At 34.0% G+C, this 23,027-nt stretch overlaps 1 protein-coding gene across 8 annotated transcripts in view; it reads right to left on the minus strand.

Annotated features, from left to right (window-relative positions):
* Nucleotides 1–2,171: 2,171 nt before the first annotated feature.
* LOC105484650 (potassium sodium-activated channel subfamily T member 2) overlaps nt 2,172–23,027 on the minus strand; it is a 402,402-nt gene continuing 381,546 nt past the window's right edge. For 5 of the 8 annotated variants that reach the window (XM_071077482.1, XM_071077467.1, XM_011746468.2 and 2 more), the window contains 2 exons: nt 12,326–12,410; nt 2,174–4,708 (listed from right to left, as the gene is read on the minus strand). In XM_071077482.1, coding sequence (XP_070933583.1) covers nt 4,597–4,708; nt 12,326–12,410 — 197 coding nt within the window. In that variant the 3' untranslated portion in view covers nt 2,174–4,596. Of the gene's footprint in view, nt 4,709–4,905; nt 5,100–12,325; nt 12,411–23,027 lie in introns of those variants that run through there. The other 3 variants (XM_071077455.1, XM_011746475.2, XM_071077460.1) reach the window with 3 other exon arrangements.

The following is a 23,027-nucleotide window of genomic DNA, read 5'->3' on the forward strand; positions in this document are numbered from 1 at the left end:
TTTCTTTTTGAAATCTTATGACAGATTGATAAATCTTTTGGAGACTTTCATTCTGTGGTCTCAGTTAAAATTTGGAATCTATTACCTTTTTTGATGGATTTCTTGTGTACGATAATAATCAGTAATTAAAAGAACTTAAAGCTGTCAAATAATACTTTAGCGATATATAACTTAATTGTGCCTATACAGCTATGCAGTGTATTTACAAACATCGACTTTAGTACCAACCTCATTTCTTTAATAGAAGTGTCTCGTAGCTCCTGTTTTTTGAAAGTCGAGAATTTTCAGAGAAAAAAAAATGTATTCTGATGAACTACTCACTCTTTCTTAGTCTATATGAATAAAATACGGATCAGAGAGTGGAAGTCAATAAATTTGGAAATGTTTCTTTCTGGAATGGCGTTTAATTATCAAGTACAAAGATATCCAGCTTGGTGTCACTAGAATGAAATGTATTTTGTGTATTATACAAAAAGAAGAAAATACAAATCTTGAAGTGGAACTATATTATATTTTCTTGGAGTGTGACTAATTATAGTGCAATTTGTGAAAGATTTCTATTATTTATTTTTAGAAAAACAGGTCTTTGTTTTGTTTTTACAAACACATGTTTAGATTAAGTAATAAAATACAATTCTATTGGATAATAATATAAGCATATTGTTTAATTATAAGCAAAATTACTATTTTTAAGAACAATTTGCTATACTTTTAGATCGACCTACATGATTAAAGCTGACTAACTCCCACAAATGAGTTAGTCCTATAAACTATAGGACTGGAGGCAGTCCCATAAAAAACAGTAGAGAAGATCAAAATGAAATGAAAAGTGTCTAATGCTCCACAGGATGAGTGCATTGTCTGTCTGCAAAGTTTCCCAGCAGGTGCTATTTAATTTGTTGCATTTGCCCAATGTCTGTCTCTCAGGTTTGTAGAATTCGATATCACCATTATTTCATTAAACAGAGAACTGCTGATTTGTGCATAATTTATCAGTCGGGGTTCTGTTTGGACACAGTGATTTGGACAGAGAACATTTTATACTGAGATTTTTAAAGTATAACAGAGCAATAGAGTAATATCAGATTGGTTAGTAATAGTAAAGAGAACTTGAAAATAACAAAGCAATAGCAGACGTAAGGAGCATACATTATTTTCAAGACCAAGATGAAGTGCTCCAGGAAGAGATTCCAGGACTGCCCTGGAAATCAAGATAGCACAGCTGTGGCTTACAGAACAGCAGAAAAGTCATTATGGTGCTGCACTGGCAGATTTTGCTGGAATTCCACCCTCTAGGGTGCCAGAGAAAGTTTTTTATGGGAAAGCATCTCACTGGAAGCACGCCACTAGAAAATCATCTAACAGGGTGCTGAGGAAAGCATCAGGCTGCCAGGTGTGGAGCCCGTCTCAGGAGAAGCCATCCATACTGAACTGTCAGCAGTCTGGTGCTGCAGAAGCCTCATCTGTCACAGGAGCCAGCCCTTTTGAAGGAGAGAGCAGGCTTTTCTTGGAACTTTTTCATCTGTGCTCATTGATGTTTCTCACTGTCAAGATCAAGATATACAGGAAGCCAAGAAAAATCCCACAGAATTCACCACCATGTCTTTCTTCAAGTCCCAATTCCCTAATCTGTCTTCCTCCTTCTTTCCAACGTTCAGAACCTTCTTAGGTCTGTTTTACATATAATATCTAGGGGGTTTAGCTGTGTTTAGCAGGAGGAATAGGGAGAAATGGGAGTATTCCATTTTCCTGGAACTGGAAGTCCATCTTTACTTAAAAACTATTTTTTCTTTTCTCTAACCAGAGCTTTTCTGATTCTTAAATGAGTGTATTGTGACATGATTCTGTGTCGTAAAATACTTTTCTCTTCTGACGTCTTCACTAAGGTTTATTTTTTTCTTACCTTCTCTTTTCTTCTTGCCCCCTTTTTTCCTAAAGTTCATTTCCTCCCATCTCAACTCTCCTTCCATCCTCACTTCTCCTTTTCTGAAATGGTGCAACTATTCAGAATCTATTATATTAAGGCATAATTCAAAAGAACTTTATTTATCACTATATTTTCCAATGAGATCACCTCCATAGTTATTTTGAGTTTAAAATATAAAACTGAAAAATGATTTTTATAAGTCCAACACATAATTTATCTAAGCAACTGAAGTTTAGGCAAAAAACATCAAGAGTTTTCATCATTAGAAATAATTTTATTATTTATTTTAAAGCAGTTCAATGTAACTGGTAGCAAAATGGTACAGACAATAAACAGAATCAATTCCCATTGGGCTACAAGGACTATTATTGACTTTATATTTTATTTGCATGTGCAAGTATAATTATTTTAAAAAGGCAACAGTTCATTAAAAGTCTTGTATGAGCATGTTTTTATTCTTTAAATAACAGAAAGACAAATTATCATTATTGTAGCAAGCTGGTATGAACTGTGTCAAATATTAAATTTGGACTAATGTTCATAGTCAAAAATAATTATTTTAAAATTTATGAAACAAAATTTTTAGTTATATAGGAAATATAATCATATCCTAGCTTAAAATCGTAGTCTCAACAACTGTCATAGTGCAAAAATACCAAACTTCAGATCTTGTGGGGAAATAAAAGATTTGTAAAATCTTACATTTATTCCTAAAAATAATGAAGTAAAAAAAGTCAACTTAAAGAAACATCGTACTTGACTCTTGATATGCAAATATAAAATAAGTTCATTAAATTTATTGTTTTTCTCTGTTACATATATTAGTTCCATTCTGCCTTCAGTTTTTAACAATTTATATGTGAATGTGTGTGTCAAATATATTTCACATGTTTATAACATATACACATATATGCATACAATCTTTAAGTTTTAAGGCATGCTCCCAATTTTAGGTAACATGTTATACATTCTACTTCTCTGATCAAAGTAGAGTAAATGCAGGGTCTCTGTTTTAGGGGTAATTCTTGGTGTTCTTGTTATTCTAAAATGTGAATAATGTAAAATACCAAAAAGAAAAAAAGACATTTCATAGTCTCCAAGCCAAATTATATAATAACTATAATCTTTGATTTCACATTGCACTTTATACTTTTATTTCTGTAGAATTATTGAGAGAACATTAGAATATCTTTTCTTAAAAAAATGTATTATCCTTTAAGTTGATCTGCTTCATTATGAAAAGAAAAAATTTCCCTTTCTAGTTTTATATTCATTTTTTGTTGTTGTTGAATTAAAATCAATGTCAAATTCAAAAATTAAAAAATACAAAATTAGAATAGTATATAATTAAATTTACCAATGTTTCTTTTATAGGAACATTTTAACACACTTCCACTACCTGGTAAACTATGTACACATACTCTTGTGCTTTTTTGATCTATTTCTCTAGGGGGTAAATGCAATACAGGTAAAAAATGGGTGTCATAAATGGTCAATTTATATTTAAATTTATGACTCAAATTCTGCATGATTTGCATTAATGTTAAAAGCCAAGAACTACCTATTTTTGTTTTATGCTTTTCTCTCATATAGTTCATATATATGATTTCAAAGTTAAGCCAAAATTTTTAATACACCCTTCATCGAGTGTTATTGTTTCATTACCAAAGACATAAGAAGGACTTTTAATGTTTTGAAGTGTCTTCAGATTCCATAAAAGGTATAAATTATCTTCTGTCAATTTTAAAAGAATTTTTCTAATGAAATTTACTATATAGATATATGAAAAATGGTAAAGCCCAAGAGCCTAAGGACAATCATTACTGTATATTTCAAGAAATCCAGTTAATGTTTCAATCCTTGAATTAAATTTAAGTCAACAAATGTGTATTAAGTATTTTCTCTATGCTAGGCATTCATTTAGGAGAATAATAGATATTTGCTTTATAGTATGCTTTTCTTGGCATAAAATGTTTGCTAGACATAAAATTACCAAAAAGTGCAGGAACCTAGTGTTTCTTTTTATTTAAGTTTTAGTTTCTTCAGTGTAAAACATGCTATGAACATCTCAAATTCTAAGATAAATATTTTTATATCATAAGGCAGAGAAAAAAAGTTAAAATGACTTAAAGATTTGTATTCTAAAGCAAACTATGATTCTTACACAAAAGTCAGCCACACAAGTTTGTTGGTTAATCTCTATGTAGAGAAGACTAGACAATTATGATGAGCTCAGTTTTGTAAAACAGTAAGTTTAAAGAATATGATATGACACATTTAATTTTTAAGAGGAGCAGCAACATTCTGTGTCCATTGTGATGCACCAAATAGAGTTAGATTATGTCAATTTCATAAAACCTTAATAATTTTTAAAATTGGTTTCATATAGTTTGGATTATTATAAAATAATTAAATGTTAGATTTAAATTTTTGTATTTTAATATAGCTTTTCAAATCTATTCCATTGATGTCCTTCAACTATTAACAGGGAGAGTACCAGTAAGTAGTACATTAAATTTCAAAATGATCTATACTTCTAAGAGAAGAGATTATGTTTTTAAATATGAGAGAATTACAAGTATTTCCATCTAGTTTCTTTTGTGCCAGCAAAACTTTTGTGGTTCCAAGCAAGGTCCCTGTAGGAAAAAAGTTTCTCATTTTATTTTTTATCAAAGTTGAGTTTCCTCACGAGAATCTTGACCAGTGACATTGCAGATGCTGTTTCTTCGACTAGGCTCACTGTTTGGAAGGTAGGCCAATGGATCTGGTCGAATTAAGTATCTAATAAAAGAAAACAAAATAAATAACTTTGCAATAGTAAATACAGGCAACATTGATTCACACTAACACTTTATATTTCTACTTTATTTGTTCAGTTTTCAGATAATCTAAACTGCCTATATACAACATTGGTGGCAGAACTCACTGTTTGAGTTGGCCTTTACAATTTGGCATGGTTAACATTATCATTTTCATACCTGAGAAGATTATGATGATGAATGCTGATGAATCAAGCACTATTATGTTTCTTCTTCTTCCTCTTTTTCCCTGTGCATGTTGGCTGTCAGGCACCATTATTTTTCAATTATAATCAATTTCAGCACCTTCATCTCATCACAGTTTTATGATTTAGTATGCTGTTGACTTATTATCCCTTACTTTGGCCATTTTTCTATGAAGGAGACCTACATTTTAGCCATTATTCTTCCATTACTTAACTGTTCTTTGTCTTATTTTTATGACTTAAAAAAATTAGGAGATTGATGTAAGGGGTTGCTGTAGTCTTTTCAATTTAAATATTTTATGAATCTATAAAATTAAAAATTTAACAAATGTTTATAGTGAATATAATGCATAATGTTTAAATTAGCTGAAAAAATATTTATCTAAAATTCAGGTTATGGTATAGTAAGTGATAATATTAAAGTATGGAGAATCATTCTTAACTAATTCTACTAGTAAATACAAAAATGTTTATCTGCCAAACTCAAACTTTTCATTAATGTGAGAATTTGTTTTAAGAGAGTTGTCTTCCTTCAGACTGTCAAATGATGTACAGGCATACCTTTTTTATTGCTTTTTACTTGATTGTACTTTGCCAATATTGCATTATTTATAAACGGAAGCTTTGTGGCAACCCCGCATCAAGCAAGTCCGTTGGAGACATTTTTTCCAACAACATGTGCTCACTTAGGGTCTCTGTGTCAGATTTGGTAACTTGAACTTTTTCCATTGTAATTATATCTGTTATGGTGATCTGTGCTCAGTAAACTTTGATGTTCCTATTGTAATTGTTTTGGGATAACATTATTCGCACCCATATAAGAAGGCAATTGTAACCAATAAAATATGTGTGTTCTGGTCACTTCATCAACTGGCTGTTCCTTTGACTTTCTCTCCCTCTCCTCCACCATCTGTATTCCCCAGAATATTAGGCACAAGAATATTAAAGTTAGATCAGTTAATAACCCCAAAATGACTTGTAATTGTTCAAGTGAAAGGAAGAGTCTTATGTCTCTTACTTTAAATCAAAAGCTAGAAATGATTATGCTTAGTGAGGAAGGCACATCAAAAGCTTACATAAGTTGGAAGTTAGGTCTTTTGTGCCAGTTAGCCAAGTTGTAAATGCAAAGGAAAAGTTCCTAAGGAAATTAAAAGTGCTACTTCAGTGAATACACAACTGATAAGAAACGTAAACAGCCTTATTGCTGAGATGGCAAAAGTATGAGTGGTCTGGAAAAAAGATCAAACCCGCTACAACATTCCCTTAATCCAAAGCCAAATCCAGAGCGATGCTCTACTTCTTTTCAGTTCTCTGAAAGGTGAGGGAGGTGAAGAAGCTATACAAGAGGTTAGCTACAGAAGAGGAAGCTAGCAGAGGTTACCTCATGAAGCTTAAGGAAGTAAGTCTCCTCCATAACATAAACGTGCAAGGTGAAACAGACAGTGCCAATGGAGAGGTTACAGCAAGTTATCCAAAAAATCAAACTATTAATAAGATCGTTGATGAAGGTGGCTAAATTAAACAACAGATTTTCAATTTGGAAGACAGACTTCTATTGGAAAAAGGTGCCATCTAGTACTTTCATAGCTAGAGTGGTGAAGACAAAGCCTGGTTTCAAAGCTTCAGTGACAGGCTGACTCTTTTGGTAGGGGCTAATGCATCTGGTGACTTTCAGTTGAAGCCAGTGCTCATTTACCATTCTGGAAATCCTAGGGCACTTAAGAATTCTGCTAAATCTGCTCTGCCTGTGCTCTAGAAATGGAAAAGCAAAGCCTGACTGGCAGCACATCTGTTTAAAGCATAGTTGACTGAATATGTTAGGTCCATTGTTGAGACTTAACGCTTTAAAAAAAAAGACTGTTTTCAAAATATCACTGCCCCTTGATAAGGCACCTGGTCACCCAAGAGCTCTGATGGAGATGTACAATGAGATTAGCATTGTATCACTCTTGCTAACCCAACATCTATTCTGCAGTCCATGGATCAAAGAGTCATTTCAATGTTCATGATTCATGGGATGAGGTAGAAATATCAACATTAACAGAAGTTTGGAAGAAGTTGACTCTAACCCTTATCGATGACTTTGAGGAGTTCAAGACTTCAGTGGAGGAAGTAACTGCAGTTGTGGTAGAAATAGCAAGAGTACTAGAATTAGAAGCGGAGCCCAAAGATGTGATTCAATTTCTGCAATCTCTGACGAAAACGTGAATGAATGAGGAGTTGCTTCTTATTTATGATCAAATAAATTGGTTTCTTGAGATGAAATCTTCTGGTGAAGATGCTATGAACATTGTTGAAATGACTATAAAGAATTTATGTTATTACATAAACTTAGTTGACAGATAGCAGCAGGGTTTGAAAGGATTGACTCCAGTTTTGAAAGAAGTTCCACTTTGGGTAAAATGTTATCAAAGGGTATCACATGCTACAGATAAATCTTGCATGAAAGAAAGTCAATCAATGCAGCATACTACTTCATTGTCTGATTTTAAGAAATTGCCACACCATTCAAACCTTCAGCAACCACTACCCCAATCTGTCAGCAGCCATCAACATTGAGGCAAGACTCTCTACCAGCAAAAAAAGATTATGACTCCCTGAAGGCTCAGATGATTGCTAGCATTTTTTAGCAATAAGCTATTTTTAATTAAGTACATTTTTAGACATAATGCTTTGCTTTTGCACACTTAGTAGACTAAAGTATAATGCAAATATAAATTTTGTATGCACTGGGACCAAAAAATTCAAGTGACTCGCTTGATTGCAATATTCACTCTATCGTGGTAGTCTGGAACAATCCTGCAGTATCTCTGAAATATGCCTGGGTATCTTCAGTGACTGCTTCTTGAGCACCTGTAGGAAACTGTGCTAACACCTTAGAATTTAAAAAAATCACAAAACTTACCCCTGTCTGGCAGAAGATTAAAGCATAATTTATGAAGTAGATATAATGGAAAGAAAAAAGAAATTCCAAATGTCATACAAAGTGAAAAAGAACAACAGAGAGAATTAGGAACTACTTTATTGAGGAGTTGAGTTGAACTTGCCTCTCCAGGCTTCAGAGAAGATTTAGGAGGAAGGAACAGGAGGTGACCCCAAACGTTGTCAATGGAGACTACAGAGGATGGATGTTTCTGATGTGCTTAGAAAGGATTTGACTTTAGAAAACTGGTAAATCATGGTAGGTAAATTCAGAAACAAAGGTAGGAAACAGGTAATGAAAGACCTTAAGTTTCAGAATAAGTAGTTTCAATTGTGTTCCAAAGGCCGTAGGAAGCCACTAAGGGTTTGAAAAGGAGAGAAAGAAAATAAATATATGCTACATAGCATTCTAAGAAAGCCATGTTCCAAGTCCAAATGAAAGAAGTATTTCATACTTCTATAATATTTTTAAGAGGCAGTATATAAAATGAACAGGGAAACTAAACAGTGAGAACTCTAATAAAGATTGCACTGTTTTCTTAAAGACTGAAGGAAAAAGTTCATAAAATATACTCCTTAATGAAAATGAGAAAAGGCAATCAAAAACATTGAGTCTATTTTCTTTGATCTTTGACCAAAAAAAGTTGAGATTAGTGTTCCTGGACCTATTAACTGGATTTTGCCATCTATGCACACTGCTTTATAATTACTTTAAATATCAATAGCATTGTAGATTGATGAAGAAAACTAATAGTGCAAATTATACTTTTTAATACCATATCATCTAGTGATTTATTATTGTTTGTATCAAATTAATGTTGCTTCTTCATTTAAAATGAACTTCTGAAAGTGAATTTTTAGAAAAACATAAAAGAAACCAGCATAATCCATTATCCTCTACGTTCATTGATGTAGTAGCAAAAGTTCCTTTTCTTACTATTATCATTACAAAACCTGTGAGTCCAATAAAGCAAATTTCTTAAACTGTGTTTTTATATATTACTTGTCATGGTAGACATCTTTCAAATGATAATTTATCATTGCTCTGGTTCTGCTGAAATTTAATTATCTCAGAGCCACAAATACAGATCACTGCAATGGTGTAAATAAAGCTTTTTTTTTTTTTTAATAGCAGTCATGTTGATGTTTTAGCTTAAAACTAATAAAAAATAAGAGTATCTAAAAGGCAGAAAATTCTCTAAAATATGTCTACTTTACCTGTTCACATTGTGACATACGTATTTTATTCATAAGTAAAAAGATTAAACATTATTTGAAATTATAAACATAAATATTTGACAAAAGGACATGTTCTTAGATTCAAAAGGTTGACAGCATTTTCTTTGAACATTCTGTCAAAAATAATTAGGGAAATGATTGTATTAAGCTAGAAATATAATTTATTACAAAATACAAATAAGGTAAGCATAATTTTAAAAATTCTGTATAATTAACCCAATTATACTTATTGAAAAAGAGGTATAAGAAGGCTGGAATTAATATGGGTAGATTAGATATTTAATAAAATTATCTATACTATGGACTTAAAAGAAAAAAGACATGTATAAATGTGGATGCTAAGAAAAAAGGACAGCTTTATTTTATTATCATAATATACCATGTGAAGGGTCCAGGATGAGCAATTAAAATCCAAGTGCATCATAAATAAGAAGTTTTCCTCTAATTGAAGTCCTTTATAAATTCAATACCACCATCAGATACAATTTTTGACAGTGACTTAAGAATTCTACTAGCTTAAATTGTTATTCATCTGTTTCCCCAATGCTCCTGTATTCTAACCAGTATTATCAGATGGTAAAATAAAGCAATATTAAACTACATAGTTCTATCTTAGGTGCATTTTAGGAATCTCTTCACACTTATTTGGGGTCAGATTTACTCCTGCTGTTGTATTTTCCTAATAAGTTTTTGAAATGCTTCCTGTTTCTGCCCTAAAACAAAACACACCTCAGTAGTTCAACACTCATTCTTCTACTTTTTCTTCTGTATTTATATTTTTGGGAAAAACATTCCCTATTTTCCTTTTTCAGCTGGAAAATAAGAAATATTTTTGTTTTCTATAGAAAACGGGCTTATCTTCAAAGTTCCAATACTATGTATCTCAATGCTTTCTATACATTTCCTCTTTGTACTTTAAATAGTATATTTGAATGGATGGATGAAGAAAATTTGTGATATACAGGCAAAGTAGAATATCATTCATCCATAAAAAAGATGACATTCTGTCATTTGCAGCAACATAGTCAGAACTGGAAAATATTATGTTAAGTGAAATAAGCCACAGCAAAACCAATATCATATGTTTTCATTCAAATGTGTGAGCTGAAATAACTGATCTCATGGAGATAGTAGGTAGAATGTTACCAGAGGCTGGGAAGGGTGATGAGGAGGGGAAGATGGAGAGAGATTGGTTTATTAGTAACCAAAATACAGTTACACAGAAGAAATAAATTCCAGTGCTTCAAAGCACAGTAGGGCAACTATGCTTAACAAGACTTTATTGTATATTTCAAAATAGCTGGAAAAGAAGATTTGGGATATTCCTAACACAAAGAAATTATAAATGTTTGGGGTAATGGCTATCCCAATTACCCTGATTGATCATTACATATTTTATGCATGTATCAAAATATCACATGTACCCCATAAAATGCACTAGTATGTATCAATAAAAATTAATTAATTAGAAAGTCAATGTTTATTAAAAATACACATATACTTGGACCCACATATCATCTCTCTTTTTTTTACTACCCAACAACCCCTCTTTTCAGGCTGGAAGATTGTCTTCCCATTCTGACTTGTTTTGATGAAACAACATTTTTATTTTTATTTTTGTAATCACATAGTTTTGAAACCCTGAAGCTATGTTAGATTTCTTTTTCAATTCCCAAATCAATCATCAAGTCTCATTTTCTGCCTTCATAAATCTATTTAGATAGGGGCTTGCCTTTGCAATGCGTTATCTTGATGCTATGACAGATGGTTGGTTTCCTCACACCTGCTTTTTAATTGTTTACCCTGCATTCATGTTCACCCCAACCCTAACCCATCCTATCAATCAATTCTATTATTTTCTGCAGAACTCCTTTAAAAAAATCATACCCTTTCCACTCCAGTCAAAATATTTCACAAAACTGACAACATATCAAAGAGTCTTCTAAATTTTTGCACATTATTACATTTAGTTCTAAACCTCTTGCATGGATCCATATTATGTTCAGCATCACAAAATGTTCTCAGTTCTGCTAGTCTCTGACCTTATCACTTGCTTTCTGGATTACAGACGCAAACACATCCTATGGATCTAATATCCAACAAAACATGTGGATCTTTGGCACTCGTTTTATGTCAGCAATACAATCTATAGTTAGCTACCTTGGGTAAACATCACTTGATCTACCCCAGGACAGGTCATGTATCTCAAGGGCAGATTCTTGTAAGGAATTTCTTTCCTAGGCTTACACCAACAGTCGTCAAAGTGCCTTTTCTAAAGTCTTGCTACATGGTTTCTCATATATGTCTAAGTACTGTCCATCATCTATAAGACCAAATTTAAATCCATTTTGTCATCTAAGACCTTTCCAGAGGCAAATATAATTTATTTTTCCAGTATTGCATTTACCTTTCAACGGAAATGCTAACTACACAAAACTTCTACTCCAGTCAAATTGCCACCGAAACACTTTATGCAATTCCTGTATAGTGCATTTTCCAAGCCATTCTTTCTGTTCTGGACTGTCCTCTCTTCTCCACCATCACAAATTCTATCTATCCTTCAGAGTCCAGTTTTACATTCTTTATAATTGCTCAACCACTCAATAAAGTCTCCCTCTATTAATTCAGGAAAGCACTGTCTATCTCATTTAACTTATTTAGTTTGTTAGTGACAAAGTCATATTATGTATTGCTATTAAATTTTTCATGTGTAAATTGTAGCTTTGTTAATTAGAGTGTAAGGACTTTGAAGTCACAGAAAATGCCTTAGTCTTTCTATCTCACATATTTAGGTGAGTGCTACAACTGTATATGTTCAATAATTATTTTTTGAGAAATAAAATTAGTACCATAGACCTATAAGTGCTTGACCAATCGTAATTTGGCTTTTGGGAACTTGAAAGTATTTAGAACTAGACAGTGTGGGATATTTCAGGTTTTCTGTTGAGTTGCTCTTTTATTCTTCCAGGTTTTCCCTTATTTTTCCAAATATTTTTTAGCTCACAGAATACAGAATTCATGTTATTTCTTTATTTTATACTCCTTTTAAACAATCATAATTTTTATATTACATGAAACACATCAAATGCATTTGTTTGTTTACAAAATTAGGTATAGACTATTTAAGCACTTATAAGAAAAATAAGAGGCTATTATGGCCTAAATGAAAGTACAAAAATAAATAGTAGTTTTCTAAAAATATATGTGTTATATGAGATATGAGATCAACTTACACAACATCATTCAGTTCTATTCTGGTATCTGGAGATGGGTTAATCAGGATGTAGGAGAGGGTACTTTGATGATCATTCATTTCATCTAGAAGATAAATAAGTGACAAGTTTGTTACACTACTTATAGAAAATTACAGGAATTACTATCAAACAGCTTATATTCAAACCATATAGCTGTCAACAAGAACTTATTTAGTTTTGTCCACAGCATGATTGTGCATGTAAGTTTGGCTGTTTTCAAATTACTGTCATTGAAAATATCTGATGGGTACTTATTTTTTGTTCCAATAGATGATAAAATAAAGTATCTAATTCTGTTCAGAATAACCACAGTTATAATCTACCTTTTATTACACTGAAAAAGTATTTTTCTTTAATAAATGACTGGATAAGACATTTACTTGATTTATTATGCTTTATCAATTATAAAAAATAATTATGGCTATAGATAACAATCCTAGAAAAGAATATCCACACAGGAAATTCTTGGGAAAAATAATATAATTACATTATGTTTAGAAAACACGATAGAAATGTATCAAAAAAGCTTGAAGACCCTAAATATGTGTTTGGCTTTGCTACATGACACGTCTCATGTAACTCATCTTAATGCTTTTGGAGAATGCAAATAATTCTGTGGAACAGAATTTAACCATGAATTTTAAGGGAAGTGTACTCCTGAATCATTTGTTTTTCCTAAAGCTATATATATATCCTGTATTTTTATTGCTAAATCTAGTGGTCACATCTAGTGTTAGATGGCTAGGTTAACTGTCTGGAGATTAAAATTCCAATGAATTTTAATTCCAAAAACAAATTCCAAAAACAAAATGGCAAAGAGATTTGGGGTCTCAATTTTTTAGATTTCAAGATTATCGTAAGATGTAAATACAAAGTTATGTGGATGTATACTTCAATAAATGTAATTCCTCCCATGGGCAAAATTTTCAATCTATGAGAATTCTCTCAAAAATCCTGTTCTTGAGCTATAGTATTCCAGCCACTAAAGCTGCAGACAAGAATGGCTCCTGAAGAAAGAACTAATTTTTTCAGTTTGACCCAAAGTCTAAGAATAAGTTTCATACCAATCTAAGAATCAATTTCATACCAATACCAACAGTATTTAGTGCATACTCAAATAACTGCATTAAACTAAAATCAAGATATTTTAAGGCCAACATAGCTGACCCTGATGAACAATTTGCTGCACTGGAATATAAATTACTTTCATAAAATAATGTTGACTACTGTGTCCCTCTAATGAGAAACTTGTCACTTTAATATGAAAGACACTATTTTCAGCTATGGTATTTGAAGTTGATATGGAGATGTGCACTATTTTTAAAGTGTAAAAACAAAAATCCTTATCTTATGAGGCAGATAAATCATAAAATAATTAAACCCACTATGCCAGTAAAATTATTACAACCAATAGCTCACCAAATTCATAATCAAATAAATTAGCATTTTCAGTTCCACATCTATGGTATACATAGAAGGAATTGTATCATGCCATAGTGTTAGGGTTGCCAAGAAAAATAGAGAATGCCCATGAAATCTGAATTTTAGAAAAACAACTACCATTTTTGTTGCTGTTGTTGGGATCTCACTCTGTCACCCAGGCTGCAGTACAGTGGCTTGATCATACAACTAATTTTTTTTAGAATAAATGTATGTCAAATATTGCATGTGATATACTTATATTAAAATACTTTTGTTGCTTATCAGAAATTTAAGTTCCATTGGGAATCCTGTATTTTTATTGCTAAATCTGGTGGTCACATCTAGTGTTAGATGGCTAGGTTAACTGTCTGGAGATTAAAATTCCAATGAATATATATTGAAGCTTACTACAAATAAGGTATAATTCCAACTCAAAACATATTTTACTGGCATGAGATTACTTGGATTATTTCTCCATGTGAAAAGAAATTTTGATTCATATGTGCTCTTTGAGAAATGCCCTCTTGTTTGAATTTCTACAACTGTTGTGTAAAGGTACAGATTGATAGTGCATTGTGGAGACTAAATTGTAATATTCTAAAAGTAAGAGGTGGACTAGAAAATCTCCATCTTATTTGACTGTATATAACTCCGTTTCTTTTATAAACAATGACATTATTGAACTGTGATACAAGAAAAACAATTTAACAGATAACTTATCAGTCAGTATCAACACCTAACCTTTATCCTTGATTATTAACAGGATATTATACTCATTTTTGGTTCTAGAATCAAGCCAAATTCTATTGGTGACCTGGTTTATCTGTTAAAAATGTAAAAATTGTGTAGATAATTGAGAAATTTCCAGCAGGAGATATTATTTTTGTGCCAATATTATTTTTTCTGCTTAAGTAGCCTGTATTATTTTTCCTACTGAAGATTTTTATTTTCCCACAAACCACAGAAACTGGAGCAAGCATTTTGCTAATGTTTTCAATTCAATTATTATATATGACTTATTGTGACATAGAAAACATCACAATCAGAAATAATCACTCCTGGCTTCTTTCCTCACCCCTCACCGACTTTTCCTCAGGGAGAAGGAATGACTTATCTTTTAAAATTAGGTTAAAATAATTTACTGACTTCAAAGCTATTCTCTTTTTCTTTCATGTGTGCCTTGCTATAGGGTACATTTTGTCTGCTTGTTCTCTTCCATGCTGCTTTGTGGAGAAGGCCTGCAGTTGCCCCTCTTTTTTGTGACTTTGTGTTTAAGAAGCATTATATAATGCTAATATAAATGACGAGTTAATGGGTGCAGCAAACCAACACAGCACATGTATACATATGTAACAAACCTGCGCGTTGTACACATGTACCCTAGAACTTAAAGTATAATAATAACAATAATAAAGAATTAAGGAGTGAGATTTTCTAAAAGCATATTGCAGTCACACATCAAAACCGCACTCAACAATAGTTTTTATTAGCCATAATCCTGGAATATTTTGTCTCCATCACTCTTTCTCCATGGTTATTTTCTAGACATTCTTTCATTCTGGAGGTGAAAATGTGGTAGATTTGTGGGATCTTCAGGATCATATCATGATAATTATCATTGACTATGGCAAAGATACAAATTAATTAAAATATGGCTCTGCAACAAGAATACCATATTTACTGAATAAAATAAATTTTGTTTGGTAAATTAGCTTTACGAACAACATAATCTATTTCTTACCAAATACAAATATCTGTGAAGGGAATTTGCAGCAAATATATTTACTGTGTTCCTGATAACCAAAATATGATATTGGCAAAATTAAAAAAAATTATATAGTTTAAATTATTTTCATTAAAATTACTTTTTCATCAGTGACATAATTCTTTTAATAAAACTACTCATAAAAACTGAAAATAGTATTTTTGAATATTATAAACTTTAAAATAAATTATATGGAGAAAAAGTTAAAGATTGCTACTAGTATTTACAAAGAAACTTATTTTGCTATATTAACTAGCATATAAAATTATTAAATAAAAATCTTCAAATGGCAAATATTTTGCTTAGAGTAGTTTGTATAAATAGATCACATTAGAAAAGAGACAGAATCATATTCCTATGGTTCTTACAAAATAATTGATTAATGAATCCTATTCCATACACATTAATTTAATATTTTTGTTTTGTTTTAAATTTTCATGTTGAAGTATTTTAAGAGGATTTTTGAAAGAGGATGAGAAATTTAAATATCATGTATATTTGTATAGGTTACCATTAAACAATACTTCTGTTATAGACTGAATTGTGTGTTCCCCCACAAACTCCAGTATTGAAAAGCTAACCACCAAGATGACTGTATTTGGAGATAGACCCTCAAAAACTAATTAAGTTTAAATGGGGTCAACAGAGTTGTTCCCTAATCCAATAGGCTGGTGTCCTCATAAGAAGAGGAAGAGATACCAGGAGTAAATACACACAGAGACAAGACTGTATGAGGACACAGAAAGAAGGCAGCCATCTGTCAGCCAACATGAGAAGACTCAGAAGAAATCAAATTTTGGGCACCTTGATGTTGGACTTCCATCTTCCAGAATTGTAAGAAAATAAACTTCTAGTGTTTAAACCATCCACTCTGTGATATTTTGTTATGGCAGCCCTAGTGCACGAATATAACTTCTGAAAACACACATCCATTGTATCATGTATAGTCAGAGGAACATTCTATATAATATAACCATATCACTTAGAGGCCCAGTTAAGAACAAAGGCTCTGAAACCAGACTACATGCATTGAAATTCTGGGTCTGCCAATTGCTCACTCTGAGATCTTAGGCAAATTATTTAATTTCTCTTAATCTCTGAGATTAGCATCCTGGCATGAAAAATTAGGATAGCAACAGTGCAATTTCACAGGTTGTTGTTAGAATTAAATTCTAAAAAATAAATAAGAAATACAATTTAAAATTAATATGTTTACTTTGATTTATAGTTCTTGTACTTAGTGCCTTATTGACATTAAGTGCAACATAAAGATTAGTATTATTGTAGCAGGCAAAATCAAGCAGTAAATTACAAAAAAACAATTATATATGTGTTGCTATATGAAGGTGTTGGCATGCATAAATAGAGAAAGAGTGTTTTGAACAAATAGAAGGGCAAATGGCAAAACAGGAGATGGTTTGGTTTAATTTGTAGAAAGTAGGCACCAGGGAATGGACTAAAGTGAGAGAGGAGAAGATTAATTTGAGATGATGTTGAACAGGCAAGCTGGGACCATATTCTAGAAGGGCTTTTCCCTTGGTCAGCAGTTTGAATTTTATTCTAAGTATAATGAAAAAACATTGAAAGCTTGTAAGGGTCAAGGGGAAGATTGGTGGTATGAAACAATTTTATATTAAATATATCACTTTGATTGCTTTGTGGGAAATTAACTGTGTGATTTAAACTCAGGACTATAAGGTGGTCATTGTGAAACAGAAACCCATGTGAGAAATATTGGTAGCATGAGAACAACAGAAATTGAATAAATTAGTAAAAAGGGAGGGGAAGAGAGTTAGAAATGATGTGGGAGACAGAAAGGGGAAAGAGAGAGACAGAGAGAGAGAGGAAGGAAGACAGAGAAAGAGACTGAGAGAAGGAGAGAGAGAATGGTAAGCTGGAGACACCAGAGTATGTTTGAATGCCAATGGGAGAAAACAAGTAAAATAAATTGGTGCTATATGAGAAAGACAGTGTGTTTTCCTTTAGTCAGTACAATAAACACCTTATTAGGGAAGATAATCTCAGTTGTACAGTACTTACTTCTTCTACATAGTTGGTAATAGCATAACCTAGTGATGATTTCATTTTCCTTCACCTGAACTTACATACACATTACGTATTATCCACCTATAAAACTGGCTAGTTTTACAGTGCTGACTCAATTTGCTCATGTATTCCAGTTCAGTGTCAAATTATGTTTATGAGTACAACTATTTTGTCTATTTTTAGTGAACTGACCAGTATATTTGGGGGATGTGAAAGGTGCTTAAAGATAAGAATAAAAGAAGAATAATTCCATTTAACTGACTTCTATTTAAAGTTACTTTTATTACCATTCAAAGATTTTTAATCATTTCATGATAGGCAAGATAAAATTATTAATAATGTTTGAACTGTCTTAATTTATCTTCATATCAATATTCAGTGTATTCAAGATTATATGAAACTATGAGCAAAACGAGTAAATAGATTTTCAGAACAAGCTACATTGCAACTTGCCATGAGCCACTCCATCACTTACTAGCTTCCGGCAAATAAAACTAGTTACTTGATACCCAATTTTCCTTTCAAAATAGAGTATTCAATATTTATTAAAAACCTATGTCGGGGGGGCGGAGCAAGATGGCCGAATAGGCACAGCTCCAGTCTCCAGCTCCCAGCACAAGGGACACAGAAGACAGGTGATTTCCGCATTTTCAACTGAGGGTAGTGGGTTCATCTCACTAGGGAGTGCTGGACAATCGGTGCTGGTCAGCTGCTGCAGCCCAACCAGCGAGAGCTGAAGCAGGGCGAGGCATCGCCTCACCTGGGAAGCACAAAGGGGAAGGGAATCCCTTTTCCTAGCCAGGGGAACTGAGACACACAACACCTGGAAAATCGGGTAACTCCCACTCCAATACTGAGCTTTACCAAGGATCTTAGCAAACGGGCACACCACGAGATTATATCCCACACCTGGCCGGGAGGGTCCCACGCCCACGGAGCCTCACTCATTGCTAGCACAGCAGTCTGTGATCTAACAGCAAGGCAGCAGCCAGGCTGGGGGAGAGGTGTCCGCCATTGCTGAGGCTTAAGTAGGTAAACAAAGAACTTGGGAAGCTCGAACTGGGTGGAGCTCACAGCAGCTCAAGGAGGCCTGCCTCTCTCTGTAGACTCCACCTCTGGGGACAGGGCACAGCTAAACAACAACAACAACAACAACAAAAAGCAGCAGAAACCTCTGCAGACGCAAACGACTCTGTCTGACAGCTTTGAATAGAGCAGTGGATCTCCCAACACAGAGGTTGAGACCTGAGAACGGGCAGACTGCCTGCTCAAGTGGGTCCCTGACCCCTGAGTAGCCTAACTGGGAGACATCCCCCACTAGGGGCAGACCGACACCCCACATCTCACATGGTGGAGTACACCCCTGAGAGGAAGCTTCCAAAGCAAGAATCAGACAGGTACACTCACTGTTCAGCAATATTCTGTCTTCTGCAGCCTCTGCTGCTAATACCCAGGCAAACAAGGTCTGGAGTGGACCTCAAGCAATCTCCAACAGACCTACAGCTGAAGGTCCTGACTGTTAGAAGGAAAACTAACAAACAGGAAGGACACGCACACCAAAACCCCATTAGTAAATCACCATCATCAAAGACTAGAGGCAGATAAAACCACAAAGATGGGGAAAAAGCAGGGGAGAAAAGCTGGAAATTCAAAAAATAAGAGCGCATCTCCCCCGGCAAAGGAGCGCAGCTCATCGCCAGCAACGGATCAAAGCTGGACAGAGAATGACTTTGACAAGATGAGAGAAGAAGGCTTCAGTCCATCAAACTTCTCAGAGCTAAAGGAGGAATTACGTACCCAGCACAAAGAAACTAAAAATCTTGAAAAAAGAGTGGAAGAATTGATAACTAGAATAATTAATGCAGAAAAAGCCATAAATGAACTGACAGAGATGAAAACCATGACACAAGAAATACGTGACAAATGCACAAGCTTCAATAACCGACTCGATCAACTGGAAGAAAGAGTATCAGCGATTGAGGATCAAATGAATGACATAAAGCGAGAAGAGAAATCTAAAGGAAAAAGAAGAAAAAGAAATGAACAAAGCCTGCAAGAAGTATGGGATTATGTAAAAAGACCAAATCTACGTCTGATTGGGGTGCCTGAAAGTGAGGGGGAAAATGGAACCAAGTTGGAAAACACTCTTCAGGATATCATCCAGGAGAACTTCCCCAACCTAGTAGGGCAGGCCAACATTCAAATCCAGGAAATACAGAGAACGCCACAAAGATACTCCTCGAGAAGAGCAACTCCAAGACACATAATTGCCAGATTCACAGTAGTTGAAATGAAGGAAGAAATCTTAAGGGCAGCCAGAGAGAAAGGTCAGGTTACCCACAAAGGGAAGCCCATCAGACTAACAGCAGATCTCTTGGCAGAAACTCTACAAGCTGGAAGAGAGCGGGGGACAATATTCAACATTCTTAAAGAAAAGAATTTTAAACCCAGAATTTCATATCCAGCCAAACTAAGTTTCATAAGTGAAGGAGAAATAAAATCCTTTACAGATAAGCAAATGCTTAGAGATTTTGTCACCACCAGGCCTGCCTTACAAGAGACCCTGAAGGAAGCACTAAACATGGAAAGGAACAACCGGTACCAGCCATTGCAAAAACATGCCAAAATGTAAAGACCATTGAGGCTAGGAAGAAACTGCATCAACTAACGAGCAAAATAACCAGTTAATATCATAATGGCAGGATCAAGTTCACACGTAACATTATTAACCTTAAATGTAAATGGACTAAATGCTCCAATTAAAAGACACAGACTGGCAAACTGGATAAAGAGTCAAGACTCATCAGTTTGCTGTATTCAGGAGACCCATCTCACATGCAGAGACATACATAGGCTCAAAATAAAGGGATGGAGGAAGATCTACCAAGCAAATGGAGAACAAAAAAAAGCAGGGGTTGCAATACTAGTCTCTGGTAAAACAGACTTTAAACCATCAAAGATCAAAAGAGACAAAGAAGACCATTACGTAATGGTAAAGAGATCAATTCAACAGGAAGAGCTAACTCTCCTAAATATATATGCACCCAATACAGGAGCACCCAGATTCATAAAGCAAGTCCTTAGAGACTTACAAAGAGACTTAGACTCTCACACAATACTAATGGGAGACTTCAACACCCCACTATCAACATTAGACAGATCAACGAGACAGAAAGTTAACAAGGATATCCAGGAATTGAACTCAGCTCTGCAGCAAGCAGACATAATAGATATCTACAGAATTCTCCACCCCAAATCAACAGAATATACATTCTTCTCAGCACCACATCACACTTGTTCCAAAATTGACCACGTAATTGGAAGTAAAACACTCCTCAGCAAATGTACAAGAACAGAAATTATAACAAACTGTCTCTCAGACCACAGTGCAATCAAGCTAGAACTCAGGACTAAGAAACTCAATCAAAACCGCTCAACTACATGGAAACTGAATAACCTGCTCCTGAATGATTACTGGGTACATACCGAAATGAAGGCAGAAATAAAGATGTTCTTTGAAACCAATGAGAACAAAGATACAACATACCAGAATCTCTGGGACAAATTTAAAGCAGCGTGTAGAGGGAAATTTATAGCGCTAAATGCCCACAAGAGAAAGCTGGAAAGATCTAAAAATGACACTCTAACATCACAATTGAAAGAACTAGAGAAGCAAGAGCAAACACATTCAAAAGCTAGCAGAAGGCAAGAAATAACTAAGATCAGAGCAGAACTGAAGGAGATAGAGACACAAAAAAACCCTCCAAAAAATTAATGAATCCAGTAGTTGGTTTTTTGTAAAGATCAAGAAAATTGACAGACCACTAGCAAGACTAATAAAGAAGAAAAGAGAGAAGAATCAAATGGACACAATAAAAATGATAAAGGGGATATCACCAACGACCCCACAGAAATACAAACTACATCAGAGAATACTACAAACACCTCTATGCAAATAAACTAGAAAATCTAGAAGAAATGGATAATTTCCTGGACACTTACACTCTCCCAAGACTCAACCAGGAAGAAGTTGAATCCCTGAGTAGACCAATAGCAGGCTCTGAAATTGAGACAATAATTAATAGCCTACCAATCAAAAAAAGTACAGGACCAGATGGATTCACAGCTGAATTTGACCAGAGGTACAAGGAGGAGCTGACACCATTCCTTCTGAAACTATTCCAATCAATAGAAAAAGAGGGAATCCTCCCTAATTCATTTTATGAGGCCAACATCATCCTGATACCAAAGCCTGGCAGAGATACAACAAAAAAAGAGAATTTAGACCAATATCCCTGATGAACATCGATGCAAAAATCCTCAATAAAATACTGGCAAACCAGATCCAGAAGCACATCAAAAAGCTTATCCACCATGACCAAGTGGGCTTCATCTCTGGGATGCAAGGCTGGTTCAACATACGCAAAACAATAAACGTAATCCAGCATATAAACAGAACCAAAGACAAAAACCACATAATTATCTCAATAGATGCAGAAAAGGCCTTTGACAAAATTCAACAGCCCTTCATGCTAAAAACGCTCAATAAATTTGGTATTGATAGAATGTATCTCAAAATAATAAGAGCTATTTATGACAAAGCCACAGCCAATATCATACTGAATGGGCAAAAACTGGAAAAATTCCCTTTGAAAACTGGCACAAGACAGGGATGCCCTCTCTCACCACTCCTGTTCAACATAGTATTGGAAGTTCTGGCTATGACAATCAGGCAAGAGAAAGAAATCAAGGGTATTCAGTTAGGAAAAGAAGAAGTCAAATTGTCCCTCTTTGCAGATGACATGATTGTATATTTAGAAAACTCCATTGTCTCAGCCCAAAATCTCTTTAAGCTGATAAGCAACTTCAGCAAAGTCTCAGGATACAAAATTAATGTGCAAAAATCACAAGAATTCTTATACACCAGTAACAGACAAACAGAGAGCCAAATCATGAATGAATTTCCATTCACAATTGCTTCAAAGAGAATAAAATACCTAGGAATCCAACTTACAAGGGATGTAAAGGACCTCTTCAAGGAGAACTACAAACCACTGCTCAGTGAAATAAAAGAGGACACAAACAAATGGAAGAACATACCATGCTCATGGATAGGAAGAATCAATATCGTGAAAATGGTCATACTGCCCAAGGTAATTTATACATTCAATGCCATCCCCATTAAGCTACCAATGAGTTTCTTCACAGAATTGGGAAAAACTGCTTTAAGTTCATATGGAACCAAAAAAGAGCCCACATTGCCAAGACAATCCTAAGTGAAAAGAACAAAGCTGGAGGCATCACACTACCTGACTTCAAACTATACTACAAGGCTACAGTAACCAAAACAGCATGGTACTGGTACAAAAACAGAGATATAGACCAATGGAACAGAACAGAGTCCTCAGAAATAATACCACACATCTACAGCCATCTGATCTTTGACAA

The sequence above is a fragment of the Macaca nemestrina genome, chromosome 1, assembly GCF_043159975.1.
Source record: "Macaca nemestrina isolate mMacNem1 chromosome 1, mMacNem.hap1, whole genome shotgun sequence".
Classification (NCBI taxonomy): Eukaryota; Metazoa; Chordata; class Mammalia; order Primates; family Cercopithecidae; genus Macaca; species Macaca nemestrina.